The 20552-nt window shown below is 41.1% G+C and overlaps 1 protein-coding gene across 8 annotated transcripts in view; it reads right to left on the reverse strand.

The window, feature by feature from the left end:
* PAPPA2 (pappalysin 2) overlaps nt 1-20552 on the reverse strand; it is a 432894-nt gene that overhangs the window by 23457 nt on the left and 388885 nt on the right. For all 8 annotated transcript variants that reach the window (XM_082355821.1, XM_082355820.1, XM_082355819.1 and 5 more), the window contains one exon: nt 17771-17842. In XM_082355821.1, coding sequence (XP_082211947.1) covers nt 17771-17842 — 72 coding nt within the window. The remainder of the gene's footprint in view (nt 1-17770; nt 17843-20552) is intronic.

The raw sequence follows: 20552 nt of genomic DNA on the forward strand, positions 1-20552 counted from the left end.
GACCAGTGCCAGTTATGTTCCTTTCGTTATTCTCCTTTAAAGGGGATGTTTATTGTAGTTGTCTTGTTTTTACTCTACTTTGCCCATCAGGTGTGTGGAAGGCAGAGAACTTGTGATTTTTAGTAAACCAGAATCCAGACTAAGAGAAGCTACATTGTAACCTGATGTAAATCATGATGTTCTAGATTTTTAAGCCTGATGCTATAACTGGATAAGACATTTAGAATGTCTTGGGGTAAAGTGGAGTAAATTTGAAATATAACAAATGTTTGTGACCAAAAAGACTGACTGGCAGATATTATTACATGTCCACAGTTCCTTTTACTCTCTCTTCCTTTGCCAGGAGTTCACTATCAGCAGAGTATATTTCCCCTTCCTACTAATTTTAAATGGAACCATGTGATTTGCCTTGACCAATGGAATGTGAGTGTGAGTAACATATGCTACATTTGACCAGAGATTTTGAATGTCCCAGCATGCCTTTTCTGGCTTCTTTGTACCCATGTTATCCACCATGAGAAGAACATATGCTGGGTAGCTACTGACCCTGAAACCCTGAAGCCTGGGTCCTTGAGTGAGAGTCAGGTGGAGTATACCATAACCCAACCCCAAACCTAAGGCAGAACCACTTTAGTCAACTGCAGATGCATGAGTGAGGAATAAATTTTATTATTACAAGACATTGATATTTGGGGATTATTTGTCATGCAGCATTATCACAGAAAAAACTGGATGGCTGCATCACACCATTTCCTTTCACATTTTTTGCCTTTCCATATGTTTCTATTTATCCTTCAAAATTCACATCAAGTGGTTACCCCTCTGTAAGATCTTCTCAACGTGATTGGAACAAGTTATTTGCTTTATTCTCTGTGTCCCCAAGTGAGTTTGTTCATATCTTTGTATTATTATTCACTGGGTAGAAATTTGATCTTTTACCTCTGTTGCACACACTGTGTTGGAAATTCCTTATTCATTTTTGTAAACTTGACTCATAGTTGGCACACAGAAAATATTATTTTAAGTGAAGAAATGAATAAAGGAACCTGAAGGAGTGATCATAGTTTAGTAACCATGGTGTGAGTTGGGAAAAGAGGCTATGCTGCTTCTGCAAATCCTTGCCATTGGGGGGAGCAGCAAGCTTTTAGATTGAGAAATGGTATGAGGCTCATACAAAAAAAAAAAAAAAAAAAAAAAAGCTGGATGAATTTGTTTTTTCATGTGTTGGAATTTGGAGCCCTAGATTCTGTAGCTAAGCTTGGAGAGGTGGGAAGATGCTTCCCATGCATGAAGTATTGTACATTCCTGGGTTAGAACATGTTTTCTTTGGGGGGTTGTTGTGGTTTCTTTTTTTTTCTCTTTTCTTTCCTTTTTATTTTATTCCAGCTTTGGAAGCATCTAATGTTTGCAATAACAATAACAACAACAAAAATATGAGGCTGGCCCACTATGAATCAGGAGACAATTTGTACATGCAATGGGTGTAGGGGGTGGGAAAAGCGGGTGGGAGGTGGAGGGAGGGGAGAAGAAAGGAAAAACACAGCTGCCAGGAGCTTAACAGAAGAAAATGCCATGCACAACACGTGGCTGGCACACTGGGCAGCAACATCTGTTCTCGATAAGGACCCCCGGTGTGTGCTGCTGTGTGTGCACGTGTGTGTTCATGTGCGTGTGTAAGGAAACACCCAGGCTCTGGGCTTCAGGAAGCCTGCTCGTGGCTCCAGGCTCACTAGTCTGAAATGCTGCCCTCAGTGGCGGCCTCTCACCGTGAGTTAGATCTGCAGCCAACTCATTCTTGCGAAGTATGTTGCAGGCTAGAATGGGCTGTGGAAAACAAGCCGGAGAAAAGCCACAGGGGCCTCCTGACCCATTTGAATCTTTCTCCTGCCAAGCCCTCATTATTGATCTTAAATAGGAAAGAAAACAATGTATAAGGCTGAAGAGGCTATGGACAATCTACTGGGGAAAAGAAGGCTTACTTAGGATCACTGGGCTAGGGATGTTGAGACAAGGAAGAGACAATGAGTCTGTTTTCAAAATAGGTGCATATGGTTTGGGGGTTTTCTGTTTCTCTTTTTGTTGTTGTTGTTGTTTGGCTAAGCATTTAAAGGCTCATTTTCTCTCTTATTCTTGTTCCTCTGTTCAATGGAACAGAGGGAAAATAAGATGGAGGCTTTGTATCCTCAATGGATGATGGGCATCCCCTTAAGGGGAGCATCTGGAGGAAGTTTGCCCCAAGCTGATGGGCTGGAGCTGGGATGCTGCCGGCCAGACGCAGATCTGAGCTGTGTCAGCCCCTTAAACAAGGTTCTGCTGACCAGTTTGGGTGCCTACACCTGGAAAGGTAGATCCAAAGAGACACAAAAACTAGCTCAAAGCTGCAGGCCTGAAAAAAATCAGACTGAGCTGAAAGGAGGTAAGCAGAGGCTCTGCTTCTCCTTATTGATTCTTGCTGTAGCTTTATGTGCACACCTCCTAGTAGACATTTGACTTCCTCAGCTGGGACCTCCAGTGAGCAGCATGTAGGATGTGTCCCCTGTCACCGGCACTGTTGCCATGCCTCAGCCTGGCCTTGCTTTGGAAGACTTCTCACACAGGCATGATAATAATGATGATAGTCCTGTACACATGTGTAGCATTTTAGTGTCAATCAATGCTTTCATAAACATCATCTCATTTGAGAGCCAAAAGAACATTCAAAGTCAACCAAAGGAGACATTGTTTTTCCGTAGGAGTTAAATGACTTTGATTGAGGTCATATAACTAAGGAGAAGAAAGGCAATATGTGGAACCAAGCTTTCTCTACCCAATGCACAAATAGCCTTCAAAGAGCTGAAGGGAATCTAAATTTCACCACTCATCCCCGAAGTCCCAAGACAGGGCCATGCTAACAGCGGGCTTTCCTCAACAAAAAGAGCATCCAGTAAGAAAAAGACTCTTAAAGGAGTCATAAAGCTCAGGGTCTCTTGGCAATCTTTTTACCCTTCACAAGTGAGCAAAATTTTCCTTTTCTCCATAGTAATCAAGCTGCTTCTTAAGATCCTTACCCTGCTGCGAATCTTATGGCAGCCCTTAACTTCCTACCTCATTCATTCACTCAAGACATATTTATTGAACATTTGCCCTGTGCCAGTCACTGCACCACTGTACTAAGGACTTGAGGTTTATCAGTGAATAAAATAAACAAAAAGCCCTGCCCTGTAGAGCTTGTATCCCAGTGGGGAAAATAGATATTAAATATAACAAATAATTATTTAGTGAATTAAAAAGTAACAGCCCTATAGAAAATAGGGCAGTGTAAGGGAATGCTATAGGTTGGAGGATGGGCAGAGAATGAGAGAGGAAAGACAGTTGCAATTTCCAATCAAATGGTCAGAGAAGGGACATTTGGAGAGCTGTGAAAGCCATTGCAAGGACTTTGATTTTTTACTCCAAGTGAACTGAGGAATTCTTGGAAGGTTTCAGCAGAAGAGTGCTTGGATTTAGCTTACATCTTAACAGGCCCCTTTGGCTGATGTGCTGAGAATAAACAGTGGTGAGGCAGGGGTAGGAGTGAGACCAGTCGGGGGGCTATTGCAGGAATCCAGGTAGCAGAGGACGATAGCTCAAACCAGGGTGGCAGCAGCTGAGATGGTGAAAAGTGACTGGACTGTGGATGGATTTTCAAGGTAGAGCTAGTAGGATTACCTGATGAATTGGCTGTGGAGGATGAGAGAAAGAGGGGGATTAAGATGACATCAAGGATTTTGTCCTGAGCAACGGGAAGGATGAAGTTGTCATCAACTGAGATGGGAAAGTCTGCACAGAGAAATGAGAAACCGCTGCCCGTGAACTCCTTGAATTCTTGAATTCTGTTTGCTACCCTACAAACTTTGTCTCTAGTCGTTGTTACTTCCTTCTCACCTGACTCAGAGCCAACGGTATTTGAAATCTTTTCTATCCCCTCTTTACCTTGAGTGTCCAGACTCTTAATCAGATTATTACCCACAGATAATAAATATATTAAAGTTTTATTCATATCAAAAGTCTTTCCATGAACACTGTTTTCCACTTAAGTTACTGTTCATCTCACTCCTTGTACTGGCCAACTTTTGGAAACAATATTTTTATTTGCTGCATCCGCTTTCTTATCTATTTCTCAACCTACTGCCCTCTCCCCCGTTCCACAGTTACCACTGTGTCTGGGATTACAGTGAGTGCTGAAATTATAAGCCTAATCGTCTCTTGTCTATACTCAACTCGTTTGTCCACTCTGTAGCATTGAACACTATTTACCATCTCTCTCCTCTTCCATGGTTTTCCTACAGTCATTCTCTCCTGTATTTCTTTCTACTTTTCTCCTCATTCTCTATCTCCTTGACTAGCTTCACTTCCTCTCTTCTTCCCTTGTATTACTTCCCTCCTCCCAGGTCTTTTTTCCTCACCTCTCCCCATTCACATTCCTGGCATGATCACATCCCCTCACCTATCTTTAATTATCATCCATATTTTCCTGACTTCTCAGCATAAGTCACGAACTGAGACTGTGCTCCTGAACGCTAGACCTTTTATTTCCAACTCCACTAAACTCAGTCTAAAGCCAAGCTCATTTTTGTCTCTTACAAGCCTGCTTCTTTTTCTTTACAGAGATGAATGGCATTCACTATCCATCCAAACACCAGACAGTTAGATTTAGATCTTCATCTTCCCCATTGGATGGGATTTTAGAATTGATTTTATATCTTAAAAGGAAAGGCCTCAGCAGTGGCTTCTTTCCATCCCTACCTGGCGAGACTGAGTCTGGGCTCTCACCGTCTCTCTCTTGAGATACAGGCACTGTCTCCTAACCATTCTACTTATCACCTGTCTCTTCTCGAAGGGCTTCATCTTCACCAATGTATCTCATCTTGTAGCTTCCTAGTGATGCTCCCCAATGCCATCGGAATAAATTTGATAGTCCAAGTATGGCAACATTCAAGCCACTCCCTCATCTAGCCTGAGCCCCTATAGCCTCAACTGTGGTCTCCACGTGGTTCTCCAAACATTCCCTGTGTTTCAGATCCTTGCACCTTGCACTCATAACATCTCCTCTGCCCATAGGGCTTTCTACTTTAACGCCAACTAGTGGAACCATTAAATCCTATATGAGTGCCTCTTTGCTCTGAAATCTTCCCCAAATTGTATGTCCCACATCCACCTCCTGCCTGTTCAGTAAGCAAACACAATCACTTTCTTTCCTCCCCGCAAGTTAGAGTGGATTCCCAGGAGACAGGAGCTTTGTCTTCTTTCCCTTCATATCCCTAGAGTCATAGACTATACATGGACAATAAATGTATATTCTGTTAATAAGTGCATCCTTATCTAAAACCTGCACTTTCATGAGTTAAGCACCTTAAAGAGATTTCTCCTTGACTCTAGGTCAAACTAAGAAGTTAGAAGAGACAGTAGGGGGAAAAAAATACCAAAATAAGGAACATCGTCTCTGTCAGGTGCGTCTGTTTTCTTCCACATAGGCATAAATTCTGTCGAAGGGAGTGGTGAGTAGTAACAGTATAATGACCACTGCACATCTCCTACATCCCAGGCTTAGCGCTGGTAAGACATGTGAATTGAATTTGTTTTTATATCTGCTCCCTCTAGAAGCCCCACTGAAATGGGAATAAAAAGATAAACAAGGTACGAAATCACAAGAGAAAAGAGAACAGAAGAGACAACAACAGCCAATGGAGAATTCAACAGCATTTAGGAAAGTGGAAAATGCATGGTTGAATAGTAGCTGACAGAGAAGATCTGAGAAAACAGAAACCTAAATGCCTGAAATGCACAGAATACCGGAAAAACTCAAGAATTAGGAGTGTCAGGGACCCCTGCAGGCAGCTATACAGGTGTGTCTTGTGAGGGAGGTGTGTGCGTGTGTGTGAGAGAGAGAGAGAGGGAGAGAGAGAGAGAGGGAGAGAGAGAGAGTGATTGTGTCAGAGAGCTCAAACCCCCCTTCTATATTAGGAAGTCAGTAAATAATTCCAGGAGCTTCCCTGGTGGCGCAGTGGTTGAGAATCTGCCTGCCAATGCAGGGGACACGGGTTCGAGCCCTGGTCTGGGAAGATTCCACATGCCACGGAGCAACTGGGCCCGTGAGCCACAATTACTGAGCCTGCGCGTCTGGAGCCTGTGCTCCGCAACAAGAGGCCGCGATAGTGAGAGGCCCGCGCACCGCGATGAAGAGTGGCCCCCACTTGCCACAACTAGAGAAAGCCCTCGCACAAAAACGAAGACCCAACACAGCCATTAATTAATTAATTAATTAATTAAAAAGCCTTAAAAAAAAAAAAAAATTCCATAAATGAAAAAAAAAACAAGATTGGCAGTGGAAGCATTATTAAACAGATGATAAGTGTATAGATATACGTAGATATAGATATATATTTATAGATGCAATTTCCAGATGAAATAAAAGAAGTGACGAGGAGAAGCAGAAAAGATATGGAAGAGTAGTGTCTGCCAAGAGCGGCTGAGGTTAGCCAGAGAGGGGCAGGCACTGTCACTCCTCCAAATAAACCCAGAGGTGCTAACTGGCTTTTTAAACTAGGTACATGTACAGTAGTACTTTTATAGAATTAAAATTAAGTTTAAAAAATATTACATGATAATATGGCTAATGAGGGCAGAGCTGAGATTTAAACCCATTAGTCAAGGGTTGAAATGTGTATCCTTTCTGCTGTGCCTGCTATTTGCGGCAATTTGCAAATAACTGCAATCAGTTTGGGACAGTCACCCTTTTTTGGTCACCATTTCATTATAGGGTTAGTCAGAACATACATACCCACATACGCACATGTGTATATAGGTATACATATATACTTCATATACTTTTAAAAAGTAAGTGTAAGAGACTTAGTAGAGTACTTTGCTATCCCTCAGTCACAAACAACAGGTATTTAATAAAATAATTTCACTTAAAGGAATATCTATTTTAGTAGGATAAATTAGAAATGACTCAAATTATATGAACTTTCTGAAAGGGCTTGTCAATATGACTATTTAATACAGGCATATGCGAATGACCATGAAGGTAAATGGTAAACTAATCAATGCTTTATGGACTTTAAGAACAGTCTCAGTGAACATATTTGAGTCACAGACTGTATTTAAAACATAGTTTAGGAGCACAGTTAGAAATCTTAGTGGAGAAAGGCCTTAGGAGAAGAGGAAAGGGGTAGAGTTACTTATAGATATAATCTGATTATATTTGCTTACTGCTAATTCTTATAATCTCAGCATGATCATTAGGAAGCCAAGTTGAAGAACAGAAGGTAGCATTTCCATAATGCTATTTTTACAGGTGAGTAATATTTCAATTGTCTGCAAAGTTGGACTAGAAATGAAGAATCAAAAGAACAGAACAATAAGGAAAAGCACAGAGTAAATCAGAAAAAGGGTGTGGTTGGAGGAGAAAAAGGGAAAAACCCATGTCATAACCAGAATTAACAGAGTGAGAAAGTGGCCCACCCACGAGGCCGGAGAAGACAAAAGAAGCAAAATGCAGCCTGGTAGAAAGCCCACCGGGCTGTCACAGTGTGGTTCCCAGGCAGTCTTAAGTATAAATTCTCATGAATGTTGTTAATCTAGAGGAGGTTTTACAATTTGCATGGTTGTGCTTTTAATGTTTTACTTTTTTAAAAAGCAGGGGAAAAAAACACAATGGTTTTAGCTTTCAGTATGAAAAAACTAGTCCTAATTAACATTTGGAGTCCGATTTTCAGAGATTCCAACTGGAGTATCTAAAGTAGAGCCCTGAACCGAACGGGATTCTGGACAAGCCTAAAGACATGCCCAGATTTCCAGGCCAGTGAAGAGACTGCACAAAACTGGCGGTGAAATTCACAAACAAATCTCGAGGGGATTGGAACTTGGCAGCCAGTGAGCCTGGAAGACAGTTCCAATGTAAGTTAATTTTCATTTTTTCTCTGGATTTTAGCACGTCTAACACATATTTAGATTTAGATTTGTGAGGACCCACACTATCCCTACCAGAAGTGGAGTAGCTGTTCTCATTACTAGCTGCTAAGCCATTATTATTTCCACCCTAATTAACTTCTTTTCACCCATAGATACTAAAGAACTTGGCAAGAATGTCAAAGAAAAGTAAGCCCATATGATCTGTCCTCTGAGAAGCATGGGAAAGAATGATTATAATATCTGATTTGTAAACAGCTAAAATGTGGCAAAGAGAAGTTTAATTGTTGGCTATCATTTAAATGACAAAATGTAAATGAAAAGGAAATAAGAGAAGTTAAACAACTTTGCAATCTCAGTGCCCAAAGTGATAAAGTTGGGTTGGAACATTTGGTTTTCTATATACAGGTATCATAAAAAGAGATTCATTTTTCTCTTCTTAATAAGGAATTTATAAAGACATACTCAGGTGAGAGGTTTTTTTGAAAAGATCAGTAGAAATTCCATCTGGTCACACTTCAAAGATCAAGTTTTGAGCATTTATTAAAAGAAATTTGTGACTATCTAGTGATGAAAAAGGCATTACTAAAGCACAGTAATAGAGATAAACCTTACAAACAAAAAGGATAAAAGTTTGAGAAAAGAATGGCTGAACAGGTTTCACTATGAGGCTGAGTGAAATTATATATATTTATATACGACATCTTGTCCTAAAAAACAAGGGGACAAAACCCTAACAGAAATAAAAGTCTTCCTCCAAAAGGGCCACACATCATGCGGAGGCCCATAAAAATCACTTATTTCTCGGGTATTTATCACATGCTGGTTAACCTGTGACCCTCTCCCACCCCCATCTCTTATCATCACATTCAGATCTGCATGCAGGCATTCTGCACCCAAGTATAAAGCACGTCTCCTAAAATGGGGCATTTTAGTCTGACTCTAGCTCCTCTCTACCCCTTCTGGGCTCAAAGTCTGGGAAAGAAAAAAAGGTGCAATAAAAACTCGATTTTCATGCCATCATTTCCACCTCATGAATTATATATTGGCCCCCACGTCCTAGAGGTACAGCAGTAAACCCAGGCAGTGCCCATGAGTGATCAAGAAGCACATGTCTCAGACATAGCTAACAGGGCTACCATCTGGAATACAAATAATAAAAGGGAGGCAGAGAGAGGTCCAAGACAACACAGAAGAAAGAATCTAAGGAATGATGGAGCAGATGGAATGAATTAGTGATGGAAGCATTGTTGATATCAGCTACTAAATGTGTAAAAACAATATAACTGCCCACCTACATTTAAGTAAATGCAGCCACTTCCCTGAAGCTAAATTTGTCCCCAAGGCCTCCTCACCCCTGTCTTTCCACTCCCAATTCCCTCCTATACAAATTCCTATCAAGGTAGTACTCGTTATAGTCATGACACTTAAAAATATCTCTACTGGTTGCCTACAGAAAACACAAATATATTTACATTTAAATCCATGGAGTGATAGATTTACAAGGAGACGGAGTACCGAACCATCATCTGTGTCTGAGACATCAGAAAATGTTTAACCATATCAGAGAGAAGACAATACACACCCCTTTAAAATGCTCCAAAGACTAATATGCCTTTAAACAGTTCCCTTTATAAACTTCTGTAAAGTTTAACAGTTCCAGGATATTCTCACACAGATTTACTTTAAATAGTTCATTCAGCTTTTTAAGCCCATTATTTTCTTTCCTGTTGTTATTGGGGCATGCTGACTGTTAACTCTTCTGTATATAAAATGTTTACTACATGAAAATACTTACTACATTAGTCTTTATCCTTCTCTTTTAGGCTTAAAAATCCCAATTCTTTTTATTTTTCACCAAAGGTATTATTATCAAGCTTTTGATATTATTTTTGTGACCTTCAACATGTTCTGTGTTTTCTAATGGCTACAAAAGTTGGACCCAGAGAGAAAACAGGATCAGATCAATGGTGAGAATAACGATAGGCAATGAAATACTTGGGTTTTCAGTTGGTCTCACTTACACTTATTGGCAGGTAGCTTGTCGTTTTAAGAACATAGTCAGGCTACTGTTTACCCACAATGAACCATCATTTAAAAAATTTAACTGTAATTTTAAAACAATTAAGTCTTTTCTGGTTTATAAGAATTTCAGTTTTACCACTGTCTGCCAGATATTTTTACCTGTATCCTTGATCTTTCTAATGTTATTCTATTTCAGGTGATTTCTTCATTTATTCAAGAACTATTGGAAGACCTAAATAGACATTTCTCCAAAGAAGACATACAGATGGTCAAGAAACACATGAAAAGATTCTCAACATCACTAATTATTAGAGAAATGCAAATCAAAACTACAATGAGGTATCACCTCACACCAGTCAGAATGGCCATCACCAAAAAATCTACAAACAATAAATGCTGGAGAGGGTGTGGAGGAAAGGGAGCCCTCATACACTGTTGGTGGGAATGTAAATTGATACAGCCACTATGGAAAACAGTATGGAGGTTCCTTAAAAAACTAAATAGAATTACCATATGACCCTGCAATCCCACTACTGGGCATATACCCAGAGAAAACTATAATTCAAAAAAAACCACATGCACCCCAATGTTCATAGCAGCACTATTTACAATAGTCAGGACATGGAAGCAACCTAAATGTCCATCGACAGAGGAATGGATAAAGAAGATGTGGTACATATATACAATGGAATATCACTCAGCCATTAAAAGGAATGAAATTGGGTCATTTGTAGAGATGTGGATGGACCTAGTGTCTGTCATACAGAGTGAAGTAAGTCAGAAAGAGAAAAGCAAATATCATATAATAACGCATATATGTGGAATCTAGAAAAATGGTATAGATGATCTTAGTTGCAAAGCAGAAATAGAGACAGAGACGTAGAGAACAAATGTATGGACACCAAGGAGGAAAGGGGTGGGGTGGGAGGAATTGGGAGACTGGGACTGACACATATACATTATTGACACTATGTATAACTGATGGGAACATGATGTATAGCACAGGGAACTAACTAGTGCACTGTGGTAACATAAATGGGAGGGAAGTCCAAAAGGGAGGGGATATCTGTATGTGTATGGCTGATACATTTTGCTGTGCAATGGAGGCTAACAGAACATTGTAGAGCAACCATACTCCAATGAAAATTAATTTTTAAAAAGAGAACCCACTAGATAAATGGTTAACTATTGGTAGATGGAACCTTTTTCTCCAAGATGTGATGTGGATGCTATTGCATCAATTATCTTTGAGTGTATTAATTCATTCCTGCCCAGTAACTCTCAAAGTGCAGTTGAGGACCACCTACATTAGAAGGACCTGGGGTATTTCTGAAAAAAGCAAATTCCTGGACTCCACACAAGACTTGATATGTAAAAAATTGGGAGGGAGGGACAGAACCTAAGAATCTACATTCTGAAAATAAGCACTCCAAGTAATTTTTAAGCACACTTTAAAAACAAAAACAAAAAACTATCATCAGAGTCCATTGCCCATGTGAAATGAGTAAAGACAAGGTGTGGCCAGAATAAGTCTTGAGTTTTCCACTGGATGGACCATCCCAGTTCAGCACAATCTACAGTAGTGATCCAACATGTGGTCAACTCCTTAGGTGTCTTCTTAAATTAGGGGTATATCATTTGGACTAGAATGACACACCTGCTAAATTAAAAAAGTGATTTCTCCTTTGTCTCTTTGACCAATCATTCTGTCACAAAACATCACACTGAAAAGGAGAGTACATCCCTTATAAATACAGGACTTAGAGAAGTTTGTCCTAGAACTCTTCCTAGTAGAAAAACCAAGCTTGCAGGCCCATAGGCTTTATTGTTCAACCCCCTTTTCTTTTAAAATGGTACATGCTACATAGCTTTACTTTTCAGTCTTCTGTAAGCTCCCCATTCCTTTCAGAACATCAAAATGATTGGATGGGGACTCCAAAGAGTCTTACTAAGCAATTCTTTACCTAATCTTCCTCCAGATCAGCTTGGCCTCTCACTCACTTAATGTATATGCACCTACATATGTATTGCCTGCCACTGTCTTAGAATAGATAGTGGGAAGAAGCATTAATTTTTTGGTGAGTAACAGAAGTCACTCAGTATTACTGATAAATGAGATTCAATTAATGTTTACTGAACATTCGTACAATAGGCGCTTGCTCATCCTTTATCATGTTCTGACTCTCATATCCACCCTTTCTTAGTCTGAGTTCTCTCTTGCCAGCTAGAACCAGGAGGATGGAAGCAAAACCAAAAGCAGAACTGACCTTGGACTGAAGCCAAGGAAGGGCGGTGCCAACAGATTTCCAAAATGCAACCCATCCAGTGAGTAAGAAATCAAAGCTAACCATTAAGGCCACAAATCTGAACAGAAAGATCAAAATCTATGTAGAAGGCAAAAATCCCCCCAAACAAGGGAGATTTCCAGTTATTCCTGAAAAATCAGCATGACTCACATTCTCCTGAGCTATGACCTCTTCAAAGGCCCCCAAAAGACACCCCCCTGGGTGCATCTCCATAGTTTTCTGAATCAGGTATCTGACCAACAAGTTTAAAAGATAAATTGTATCCACCTGATTTTAAAGCTGAGGAACTTAAATTCAGAGATGTTAACGGACTTGCCCAAGGAAACATGTACTAAGGGCTGGAACTGAGGTTCAAGCCTGCCTCCGGACCCCTGACAGCCTTCCTTTGGCTCCTCTGGGTTGCCCCTGTTGCAAAGCTTTCTGATTCTATGCATGACAGGGTTGTAATTCTCTCCTTCACCTTCTACTGCTTCCCTACCTTTCCTTCCACTGTGCTACTCCTCAGAAAACTAATATAATCGTTCTCAATTTGAAACTCTCAAAATCAAAGGTCTACCTTCAACTCTCTCTCCCTGCCTTTAGAGGGGTAGAAGCAGGTGTCATTGAAGAATTAGGCCTGTGTTTTTCAAAGGAATAAAACACATCCTACAACTCAGGAGCTCACAGACTGTAGGAACGACAGACCTGTCATATAATCTTGAAATAATGTGATAAGTGAGATGATAGGCATTTACAAGGGTATGTATAAGAATTTATAGGAGAAATAGTAGCATGTTCAGAGAGACTTACTTGAAATACCCAAAACAATCTTAAAGAGTTTTCTAAATTTTATTGGAAGCCTCAAGAACATCAATTAACCATGGCCACCTGCAGTATATAATACTCATAAAGATATAAACTGGGTGTGAGTGGACTCTTTCTTGATTCTTAATATGTATATATTGTTTCAATAAGAGCCCATCCTTACATAGTGATGTATATCGTTCCTTAGGCAATACCACTACAAATATGTTATATTATTTGGCAATTTACACAGCACCTTAACATCAGTTATTTCACTTGACTCTCACAGGATTTTTGAGAGAAAGCCAGACAGATACAACACGTAGCTACAAGGGTAGACTCAGAATTTGAACCTAATTCTTCTGACATCATTCCACCTCCGTCCTCCTCCACAGCTGCCCCCACCCTTTTTTTTTTTTTTTGAAAAAGCACAATTCTACAAGAACCTGCAAAATGTTAAAGAGAGAATATCAGAAATTGTAATCCAAAATGGGGGGCTGCTGACAAGCACAACAAACTTGTAAGAAATACGTGCTCACAGAAAAAGCAGAACCAAAATGTAGGTCAATGGGCACTCAATTTTAGTCATCCTACAGGAAGGAAATTAGTCATTTCTATGCAAAAGGAGGCTGGAAATGTGGTCTTTATTTCCAGCTGCATTCCCTAGAGAACAAGATGTTCTTAGTTTAATGGAACCTAGGACTGTAGACTTTGTTAGAATTAATAAATATGACTTTTTGGAAGGAAGGAAGGAAGGAAGGAAGGGAGGGAGGGAGGGAGGGAGGGAGGAGGGAGGGAAGGGAGGGAGGGAAGAAGGAAGGAAAAAGAGAGAGAAGATAACACATATGATCTGACGGTATAATGTGTTCATTGACGGAGTGAACACTCACTTCAATTATCACCCCACAAAATGAGGAAAACCCTCCCCGCCACCCATACTGGGAAAAGAGTGCACTCAATTGGCCAAGCATTTGGCAGAATAAGTCTTTGTTTTCTACAAAGTTATCACTGACTATTTGTGTGCTTGTCTATAATTTTAATGGGCACAGGTCTGGGATTAGGGTTAACAATTAGGAAACTAATGCAATAGCCCAGGTGAGAGATGTTGAGGCCCCAACGAGGGCAACGGCAGGAATGAGTAGAGCTCCTCATGACCGATTAGATTCAGCAGCTGTCTCCAAGTGATTTGCAAACTGTGGCTCTCAGAGGGTCTCCAGGGAATGGTCTGTTCCCCTTTCTTCCTTTGTTCTTTCCCTTTTCCCATCTTCAGAGTTTGCATCTAAACACGTTGAGGTCACCCAGCAGCTCTGCCCTGCCTTCTGCTGCACTCATTCAGTAAGCATTCGCAGAGTGGCTAATAGCGCATAACAGTTGCCACCACCCTATAAGCATCTACTATGGACCCGGAACGGCATGATGCTTAAACATTTATGTCCATTATCACATTAATCCCTTATCACAACTCCTTAAAATGGCTGTGTTGCCCCCACTTCCCAATACAGATTAAGACACAAAGGCTTACACCACTCAGCTGACCCAGGATTTGAACCTATATTTAACTTCAAAACTTCTCCACCAACGAAATTACCACTCCCTGCCCGTTTGCAACTTACAAAAGAAATAGAAAATACAAGGAGTGTCTGGGTCAAGAAGGTGAAACACAAGAACCAACTAGAAAAATAGAATTTAAGGCATGAACAGGTTTCGACTCCAGATATGTGGTACACACGTGCTCTTGAGAAAATGGGAGCATAAGTCACCACGAGAAGATGGCATTATTTACATCAGATGTTTCAGAGGGAACCTTCAGTGCTGTCTCTTAAAGAAAAGTGAGAGGCATAGATAGTGGAGAATTGAAGGCTAAAACTCTGTGGCCAAGGGGATAGGACACAAACAGAGGTGCAGAAGTGACACAACGCAGGCGTGGAGTGGGAGAGTGAGGGGATTGGTTCAATGCCTCGGCGTACTGAGACCAATAAAGAATGATGTACTTCACTCTTATGAGGTTGAATGTCTTAAGGGGACATCTTAGAATTCAATTCGCTATTGGAAAGCCAAAAAAGAAAACCCATTTTAGACACTGGGGTACAAAGTATCAGATTTCTGTGCCACACGTTTTAAAACTTGCTCTCACCCACCTAACCCTCTTCGGTTTATCTTGCATCCAGGTCTGTTTCCTCTCCGTCTGTCTCTGACACTCTTTGGTTCTCCCTAATATATTTAGCTGACTTTTTTCCAGTAAAGAACTAAGTGCCTGCCAAGTTGCCCCTAGAACAGGCCAGTTTCAGCCGCTCTTGTCCTTCCTTTTCCATCCTCGTCCTCCCTCTCTGCATTTCTTATTACTTATTCCTTCACAATTGTTTCTACTTCTCCCCATGCGCCCCGCTCTGCCCAATTCCTTTTCCTTTTCTACAGGTATTGATTCTTCTTCTTTGTTGCTTCTGTCCACCCCTCTAAGTGTTTTTTTTCTCTTCCTAGCCTTTGCTGGGAAACCAGAAGCAAAATCATGTCCTGTCAAATCTTGTCCTACCCAGAGAGTCACGGGAAATACTGTAGAATAATCAGAATGTGAATGAATAATGTAGGCTAGAATTATTCCTAGACAAATAAGCTTCAAATTAGGGATCCATAGTCTAGGAACCTTCTTGTCTGCTCCCATAGTGACCAGAGAGGTGGTTTGCAAACTTAAGCGGTCTTCAGAACCTCCCAGAGCCCTTGTTAAAACACAGATTGCTGATTCCCACCCCCCAGAGTCTCTGATTCAGTAAGTCTGGGATGGGGCCTGAGAATGTGCATTTTTAACAGGTTCCCAGGCAATGCCACTTGTTCTGGTCCAGGGGCCATGTTTTGAGAAGCCCTGGAGTGTGGGTACCAACAGGTGTGTGGTGGTCAAGCCTCAGCTGTGCGTGATAGCAGTTGGGCAGGGGGGTCATAAGAGGGAATGCAGGTTTGTTCCTTGTCACACCAACAAAGGGGCTGAAAGAAGCCTGGGAAGCTCTGGATAAGGGATCCAGAGCATGTGCTGGGGTGCAGCACGGAGTGAGGACAAATGGGGAAAGCTCTGTGTTGTAACCTTCTGGGAAACACTGAAGCCAGCTCCAAGCCCTGCCATCCACCCTCCCTCTTGCGATCACGCCTGGAAGCCACAGAAGGGAATTCTCAGGACCCCTTTGATCTCGCCAAAGTTCGCAAATCCTCTGTCTGTTTATCTCCTTCCTTCCCTGGCCTCCTCGTCCCCCTTGCTACCCCCTGCCCAGTGGATGAGTCACTCCCTCCCCTCCCCACCCCACTGCCATCTGTTTTTCTAATGATGGCAGGAGACGAGCTGCTTTGTTGGCCCACACGTAACAAAGCGCACTCCATGCTAGCATTTTTCCTGATGCACTCTCAGGATGCTATTTTATTGGTATCATTTCCCCACCCAGCTTTCCCTTTGTCTGAAACCCCACAATTTCCCCCTCTTTGGCCTCATGTAGATCCTAGTTTCCCAGAATTAGATCAAGAGAAACAGGGATACAGGAGAATCTAGGGACTAACAGGCATGTGGGTTGGGTGTGTATGCGGGGGGAGGGTGCTGGAAGTCAAGGGCAAGTTAAACAGCTCTCTCTAGCGCACTAGGCACAGCCAGAATTATTGAGCATTGCTGCTAAGTGGCTTAATTACTTCCAGTGAAAGACTTTGATGACAAAGCCTAACTCTAGCCTGAGACTACAGTATTTGTATCTGCTACTGGCTGTACCCAGGGTGAGAGGGCTTAAATGGTGTGTGTGCGTGCGTGTGTGTGTGTGTGTGTGTGTGTGTGTGTATGTGTGTGAGTGTAATAGCTCCCATGTCAGGGTTCCTGGGTCAATCTCCCTCAGCAAGGCTTTGCCTCATTCTTGACTCTTCCTTGCAAAAACTCCTCTTAATCTAGTTAAGGAATTCACATCCCCCTGAGTCCCAGACTGCTAGGGGAATGCCTTGTGTGAGAAGTAAACAGGCTTCCTTGAGGTAGTAAAGGTCTAGTTTGGGTTAATCAACAGTGGACTACAGGACCTCCTCAGAGGTCGAAAACAGAGATGCCTGTGTGACCCAGGCAGTTGATGTCAATGAGAGAAGCCCAGTAGGTGAGAAGCTACAGAGTCTGGTGAGGACCACGCTGAACTGGAGGGCAGCTGCCCTTCTGGTGTTGTAGCTGCCGCTCAGATCCAGCTAACTGTTGCCACGGTTGTCAGATATTCTTGTTTTTCAAGAGAAAAATCTTTGCACAAAGAGTTTTATATTTATTTTTACTTGGGGTGTGTGTGTAAAGTTACGTATACACATATGAATTTTATGTGAAAATCCCAATTTTTAAGCATTAGCAACCAAAACAAAATCGTTTTTAGACACTGAGCTGGCCAAACCCCTGTCTGTGGGCCACTGATCTGCAAAACTCTGATCTAACTAAACTCCAGTGAGGCCCGGTTAGAGAATCCCAAAACCATAAATAATTCTGACTTGCTTTTAACTTTTATTAAGCCATTTAAAATGGAACCCTGGAGATTTTGTTAAAATTTAAGAAAAGGCAAAATCAGAAATCCTAATATCTGTAATTTGGGGATTGTGGAGCTAAATTTAAGAGATCACGCAAAGGACATAGGAGCTGGGAAAGGGCAGATATGGAAGCAGAAGGACGCAAGTCTCCATAAGTTGAGCAGAACAGAGAGCTCTGGTCTGCGTTTGGGGGAGGGGAGGTGGCTTACCTCACAGGACTGGATGCAGTGGATCAGGAGGGGGTCTGGGTGCCACTGACGCCGCCCAGTGCACACGATGCTCTGAAGGGGAAGACGGAAAGAACAGAAAACAAAAGCAGAGACACCTGGTCAGCGAGAGAAGGGGCAAATCCTGAGCTTACCCCACTAGCCCAACCCCTTCCCTGAGGAGCAAGCCCCAGCTGTGCTGCATGAAGAGGTCCAAAGCCATCGTCTGCTCTTTCCCGTGGAACTGCTAATTCTGCCAGGTGGAGCCAAGGGAGAATCTCTTAATGGAGGGCATCTTTCATTCTCTTCATCATCTTCACCCTCCCTGAGCTATCGAAATTTCCAGAATGGTGTAGGTGTGGTTAAAAATAGCATCCTCTATACTAAAATGACTTTAATTTGGCTCTAGGCAAAATATTGGTATCATTTGTTTTGAAATTTTAAATAAAGTTACAAGAAATTGTGAGCTGGCTTGTGTTCATCAGGAAGGACCGTGGAGTTTTAAAGGCTGAGAAATAGAGCTTCATAAGAAGAGTCTTGAACTAAAAATGGATCTCAGGAATCCTAGATCACAAGATGTGAGGGCCCAAGCAAGGAGTGGGGGCCAAACTGCACTCTCTGCAACTCCTGTTAGCACCATTTATGCCCTCCTTGTGGGAAATAAAAGAGGGTCTACGCACTGGACAAATAGGCTTAATGTGAAACCACCAGGACTCAAAATGGCACCAACATTAAGATGGTGAGAGTGTGAAAATGTGTCTGTGTTAAAACACTGGTGACCTTCTCTGACCATTGACCAGGGCCCAATGACCATTTCCTGATGTGCCTTTAAACAAGTAGTCGTCTACTCTTTATGAATAATAATAACTCACTTTCATGGAGTTTTTTTTCTTTTAATTTTTGTATTTAAAGATTTCAAAAGATACACTTCAGGAAAAGAGAAAGTCCCAAAAGATGTTTCAAAGAGAAAAGGAAGTTCTCTTTATAACCTGCTACCAATCCACCCATTTGTGGACTTTCATACTCACATTTTAAATTCAGTACAATAGAAATTCAGGGAAACCAGAAGAAAAATGATGCATTGTGAGATATGAGTTTTACATAAAACAGCACTCCAGTAATTGAAAATTATACATTCTAGAATGCTAAGACTGTACAATAATCAGATTGGAGACATTTGCATATATTAAGCTGTAGGTATATGAGTATATACCTCAGAGTCAGTTATGAAAATGCGCATCTGCAGTATTTTTCTGTAGTTATATTACTATAAACTAAAAGTCCTCCTTCACAGCTTCCCTAAAGAGGCAATAAATACTGTAAACCCTAAAAAATTTTTTTGATATTCAAAACTCTATACTGTAATAATATAGAAGGCGACTTTGCTTAAATTATCATTGCAAAGACACAGACCTACTAGAGAATGGACTTGAGGATATGGGGAGGGGGAGGGGTAAGCTGTGACAAAGTGAGAGAGTGCCATGGACCTATATACACTACCAAACGTGAAATAGATGGCTAGTGGGAAGCAACCGCATAGCACAGGGAGATCAGCTCGGTGCTTTGTGACCACCTAGAGGGGTGGGATAGGGAGGGTGGGAGGGAGGGAGACGCAAGAGGGAAGAGATATGGGAACATATGTATATGTATAACTGATTCACTTTGTTATAAAGCAGAAACTAACACACTATTGTATACTCCAATAAAGATGTTAAAAATAATAAATAAAAAATTTTTAAAAATTATCATTGCACTAAAAAAAAAAGAATAATCAAATATATACAGTCATTCCTTGATATCCACAGGGGGTTGGTTCCAGGACCCCCACGGATGCCAAAATCCAAGGATCCTCAATCCCTTATATAAAATGACATACTATTTGCATGTAACATCCTATTTATACTTTAAATCATCTCTAGATTACTTATAATACCTAATACAATGTAAAAGCTATGGAAATAGCTGTAAATACAATGTAAATGCTATGGAAATAGTTGCCTGAAAGCAGCAAATTCAAGTTTTGCTTTTTGAAACTTTCTGGATTTTTTTTTTTTTTTCTGAATGTTTTGTCACCAGATAATGGTAATGGTAAAATGCAGTAATTTGAACCCTTGAAATGCAAATACATGGCAACTTTATTCCTTCTCATGCACTGAATCCATTAAGGACCCCCAGTCCCCACCCTAGTCAGTCAGTCATTCAATTCAGACTAAATGTGGCACTCACTATGACCCAGTTTCCTCAGGGAGCAAGAGGGATCTGAAGATCCACCAATCCTGTCACTGCCCTCAAAGAACTCAAAGTCTATGGGGGGAGGTAGCTGGAAGTACATCAATTCCTCCACATGAAGGGGGACTTAGCCTCAGCACCCTCACATGACGACCATAGCCAGAACTTGCCAGAACACTCTGAACTGACTGGATCAGTTTCTCTTATGCCCTTCATACCTTCTACTCCATCCACCACCTTAATACATGCAGGAGTGTTGATCTTCTAATACTTGAGAAATTCTAAAACTACATTGCAAAGGAAAAAAACAAACAAAAGAAAAAAAAACCTAAAAGAAAGAAAGAAAGGAAAAGAGTCTGTCTGTATTTACTTTTAATTCTTTTTCTCCAGTGCTCTTTTTTTTTTTTTTTAACCACAGACCCTTTTTGTTTTCTTTTGTGAACATCTCTCCAGATTAATGTTCTGTGGAACTCACTTTAGGAAATGCTACTCAATAGTTATATGATGGAAACAACACATGTGCATTTTTTTTCATATAACAGCTTCTTCATTTTGC

Source organism: Balaenoptera borealis (genome assembly GCF_965194805.1).
Source record: "Balaenoptera borealis genome assembly, chromosome: 1".
In the NCBI taxonomy this organism is placed as follows: Eukaryota; Metazoa; Chordata; class Mammalia; order Artiodactyla; family Balaenopteridae; genus Balaenoptera; species Balaenoptera borealis.